General features: G+C 33.8%; 1 protein-coding gene across 1 annotated transcript in view; it reads left to right on the forward strand.

Annotated features, from left to right (window-relative positions):
• Positions 1–894, forward strand: part of LOC106476078 — a gene marked incomplete at its 3' end in the record, with an annotated part of 7,166 nt that extends 6,272 nt beyond the window's left edge. The window contains exon 2 of the mRNA XM_013936751.2: positions 779–894. Within this exon, the coding sequence (XP_013792205.1) occupies positions 779–894 (116 nt within the window). The remainder of the gene's footprint in view (positions 1–778) is intronic.
• Between the last annotated feature and the right edge of the window lie 4,383 nt (positions 895–5,277).

Consider the following 5,277-nt stretch of genomic DNA (forward strand, 5'->3'; position numbering starts at 1 on the left):
TTCAAAATCTTATTTCACATTTTTTAATATTTATTCACTTTTTGCTCGTTTTTTCTATTCAGCTCTAAATATCTAATCTGTCAAATCACGCGGATTGATATGCACGTGCATAAGTAACCACTATCAATTGTAAAATTTAAATACACTGTTAGATTGTTGAATGTTGTTTTAAGTACTAAAACTTTCTTTATAGGTAAAACTTATGTAATTGAGAATGATCGAAACGTCGTACCTGTTCTAAAAACTAACATTCCATACTGTAAAAGCTGTAACTTTTATTAAATTATTTTTATTTCTATCTTGAAAATACTTCCAAGCCACGAACTCGTACCTCATTGTTTGTTCTAATTAACACGATTGAGAATTATCTAACTTGTTCATACAAAAACTCTTTTGTCTTACCTACTTGAACATGCGTCATTGCCACTTATGATACAGTGTTCATTTTATATTCACATTATTAAATTTCATGTACGCGTCAGTAAGAATATATAGTAAGGTCTAGCTTGTTTATGTAACCGGTTGAAATTTTATTTTATTATATATTTACCTATGATTTCATGTTTAAGAACATTTATAAGTTTCTTTACTGAGGTTTTTAGCAACAGGGGTGTTTTTTCTTTCGTTGACAAGAATATAAATGTGATATTATATGTACAATCACAAATTTCAAACAGAAATGTATCACAAATCTATTAATTAACACATATTGTTTAAAAGCCAATATAACCCTTAGTTAATGCCTCCTCACATCCGTTATTTTTCTTTATTTATTCAGATTGTGGATGTGTACGTTGCTTTGTTGGATTATACACCAGTTGAGTGTGATCCTGAAGCTATCCCTCTCAAGGAAGGACAGGAGGTAGAGGTGATTGACTCCAAAAAGCCCCACAAGTAAGAGTTGAACCACGCTTATTTATTACCCAAAAAAAGTGTTTTTGTACAACAGGAATAATATTAATATACATCTTCATTTGAGTATGCATTTAATATCGGTTTAAGCTACTACGTTGAAATAGCAGAAACATGTTAATAATTATTTGCATTTTAAGAACTAAAATTCTCATATTGCTGTCAAATTCCTATGGTTACAATGTTGTTTTTGGTTTATATGCTACTTAAACGTTTATAATGCATAATTTATTGCATTGACGTTAGAAATAACTCATAAATACTTCCATAGGAGCACTTTAATAAATAAAACAACTTTAAAAAAATTTTCAGGATGAGATGTAACAGCACAAAACTAAAAACGTTTACATGCCTTTTTGATTCGAGATAGAAAAAGGATCAAAATTATCAACCTCACTCGCTGATAAGTGAAATTTAAATTCATTTTTGTTTTCAACATAACTACATTAATTATGGACTTGTTCTACTTTACTAAAAATAATTTATTCGTACTATTTTAGTATTTACTGATTCCACTACGTTGTACTGAATGTATCTGTCAGTTTTTATGTATGTACGAGCCGGATTCTTTACATTAGGTGTCTGTGACTTGTTAGCGATAAATTCCAACAATAAACGACAGAACCCAAGTCAAACGTATATACAAATGTTCGTTGCACTGTTGGCTTTCACAGTTGTATCCAGAGCTTTCAATAATCATCTCTTTTTGGTCAAAGTTCACAGAAGCTGGTTTAGTTACTTTAGAACCCAATTGAAAAGACAAATTATTTCTTCTATACTCTGTTATTACAATATAAATCTGTGAGAATTTCACTTTAAAAGTCGCCACTATATGTTCTTTATGGCTAACCTAATAAACACGCAGTCGAGATCAATCTCTCGAACTACATTTTCAACATGTATTTATACCCCAACAGAGGCCTAAAACGTTCCAAACACTAATAGATATCATGATGCAATAATACTCAATTAACACAACGACAAAAACTCAGGGTTCTATTAACATGACGCAATAATGCAACAGTCGCCAATTCACAACAATTGAACCATACAACATATGATTTGAAAACAGTTACGTAAACAAACCTGCAATAAATTATAACTTCTAAAAATAACTAAATTTAACACTCGCACTATACTTAAACCATCTAAGTCATAACAATTGCATTAAACTTAAAAAGTCATGTATATCTAACCGTATCAAATATGCAGATATCATAAACCATTCTGTAAGTAACATAGATTGTGAAAATATCTTTATTATTAAACATTTTCAAAACTTTCATACAGTTGAAGTAAAATCTTCAAGTTTCATTTATGTGCCCAGCTTTGAGCTGCGTTAATCTTGTCTTAAGAGCCACTACGCATTTTCTTGGATTTGGTGCAAGTTTGTCTGTTTTTATATTTGGTGGACAATTAGTTATCTGGTATTATCGAGTTTTTTATATGTGGTTATACTAAGGCTTACTTAATAACGTGGCATTCTAGGTAGTCCTAGTAAACGTAAATTGTAAAATAGCTCTAGAAATGTTACTTCTCTTATAGAAATTCTTTGTTTTATGTTGAGTGTAACTCATCTTGCTATTATCTTCTGATATACATATGACAGAAAGCAGATCTTGCAAGTAAAAGAAAAAGTATGTTTTAGTATTCTTTGCCATCGAAATTACGTATAGGTTTTACTTGTTTAATATATTGTTGTTCCATTGTGAAACAACTAGTTCAGTTTCTGTTATTTTGAGGTCGAGTCGTGCTTATTTTTGCTTTGCACTTCATATCTTTGAGCCTCATGTTTTTTGGTTTTAGTAACATACCTGTTGGGTCCGATTTACTTGAAAATACTGCAGACTGGATCATTAAGAATGATTTTTATGCTATGGCTAGAATTTCTTATTGTCGAGTTTAAATGCGATGTTCTTCTCTGTGCACTGTTTTACTCTCATAAATACTAAGTTTAAACTTTGTTGGCATGGAAAAACTATTTTCATGATGATAAAGGAATTATGGCAGAGAGGAGAGATGGAAGCTGAATGTGGCTCAATTAGAAAATCTGCAACAGGCTTAAAGACGTTCTCTACTGGATGTGGAGTTTTCACCACAGATTCAGAGAGTCTTTACAAGAGCTTACAATCTGTCTACTGATCAAGGAGATAAGCTACACCTTGGAACATCTGGAGTTTTTGGTCAAGCTTTTTCTCCTGACTCTGTCTCAAGTTTGAAGGAGAAGATAATGACAGTTGTTTGCTCTAAATATAAGCCCTATTTATCCTGGACCGAGTGGGGCTTATCTGCACATACAGACTGACTGGGTATTGAAATTGGAAGTCTCTATGTTTTGACATAACACACGACACACAGCAAGTCTCATTCCAGCCGAGTGTCAGACCAGTTGTGAGAGTCAAGCATAGACATTGTTTACCTTTCACCAGCTATTTTAATCTAGTGAAACCAGACTTGGGCTTGTCCTCCAATCTGGGCAGATGCAATGTTTGCTTGTATTAAAAAGTGTAACAGTCACTTGAATAATTCAAGACTGGTTATGGTCTGGTGTGTTCCAGTAAAGATAATATGTGAATGTGAAGTTGAGGTCCTGATAGACGCTGTCAGAACTATGCTTGTCCTTAAGGTGTTTCAAGCTACCTTTCCAACCAGTAAACACTTGAGGTAAGTGGAGAAGCATGATACTTTCTCGGAATTGATGCTGTCTCTAGTGGAATAATGGTCATTGTCTCTGAGCTTCGCTCAAGCAGTGGCATGTTAGGGATTGGCCTGATGCAAAAATCAACATGGCTTGTGATACAGATGATCTTAGTCCTGCAAATACACGATTTGGTAATAAGAAAACAGGATCCAGAAGCAACAGATTGCACGAATACACTTAAGGCAAAGAGCTCAAAACGCCTCTGAATGTACAAGGTGTATTTCATAGGATGCTATAAATGTATTCTGGTGGCTTGCTACCATCTACTATGTTGATAAAATGTGTGCATGAATTACATTGTTTGTTGTCCAAGAGCCATGATAAGCTGACAGTAACAGTTATCTACCTACACATATTATGGTGTATAATTATTCAGCTTCTAACTAGTGGAACTGTTGGTACAGTGAGTGAAGCAGAAGTAACTAAATACAGTTGAGTAGCTAGTGTTACTTCAGACACACCACATCTAAAAGAACGCAGACTAGTGACAGTAAGTCAGTGAGCTAACGTCAGAGATTGATGATGTGTTTGCCGGACCAGATGGCTGTCTAGGCATGATAAATTTAACTCATCATTTCATAGATACAAATGAAATATGTTTAATAAATCAATGATTTATGCAGAGTTATTTGTTTCTAGCACTAAGTTTGAATAAGTGTTGATAGTATGTATGATACGGTTATCAGAGATTACTTTGTTGCCTCCAGCAATAATTGAGAAGGGATGGCAAGGTCCTGTGTTGAATTTAAGTCGATGAACAGGAAAATGTGGGTTAATACATTTTACTTGCCGTGTTCCGACAAATGACTAGATGTGTTGTAAAGTAGTTCTACAGCCAGACCTGGCAGCAGTCTATGTAGAAGTGGATGATGTGAGCAGACCTAAGACTGTCTTGAGCACTCAAAATGGACTGTATAAATATCATGTCATGGCATTCAACATGTATAGTTTGCCAATCACTATCAAGCAGCTTATGAGATAGTTGTCTCATATAGTGACTGATATAATGGTGATTAGCTGCGTGCTTCAATCTGTTGTTGAGAGCCTGATTATGGTGTTTTATGGATAAGAAAAGCAGGTCTGAATATGGGAAAATATATGTTTATACGTATGTAAATATAATTATTCGTCACATTGTAGACAGGGTTGGAGTGTCTACTGACCCAGCAAATATTTCATCAGTTAAAGATTGTCCAGACTTGATTGAAAAGAAAGTATCCCGTTTTCTATGCTTCGCATAATACTATCAATATTTTATATCTACAATATTGTGTTGTTGTTTTTTGCTAAAGCCGTTATGCATTTTAAAGGGACTGGGGCTGTGAACAAGTATTTCAATAACTCATCCTTTCATATATATATATGTGGATACAAATGTCAGTGATGGTAGTATCATAGTGATGTTGCCACAGTTGCAGCAAGGTGTGAAATGTGCAATTGCATATGTTAAAGTTATACATTGTTTAATCCTGAATACCAATACTGCACAACAAGGAAACTGCTGCTTACAGTTGGAGCTTTTTCAAACACTGCCCACAACTACATGTTAGGAATGATTTCATTTTGAATTACAATGTTGCAGAAGTAAACTTTCGAGAAGCAGCATGATGATCCAGATGGATAACTTATTCATTTATTGAATTTTCAAATGCTGGACATTTCAA

The sequence above is a fragment of the Limulus polyphemus genome, unplaced genomic scaffold, assembly GCF_000517525.1.
Source record: "Limulus polyphemus unplaced genomic scaffold, Limulus_polyphemus-2.1.2 Scaffold9757, whole genome shotgun sequence".
Classification (NCBI taxonomy): domain Eukaryota; kingdom Metazoa; phylum Arthropoda; class Merostomata; order Xiphosura; family Limulidae; genus Limulus; species Limulus polyphemus.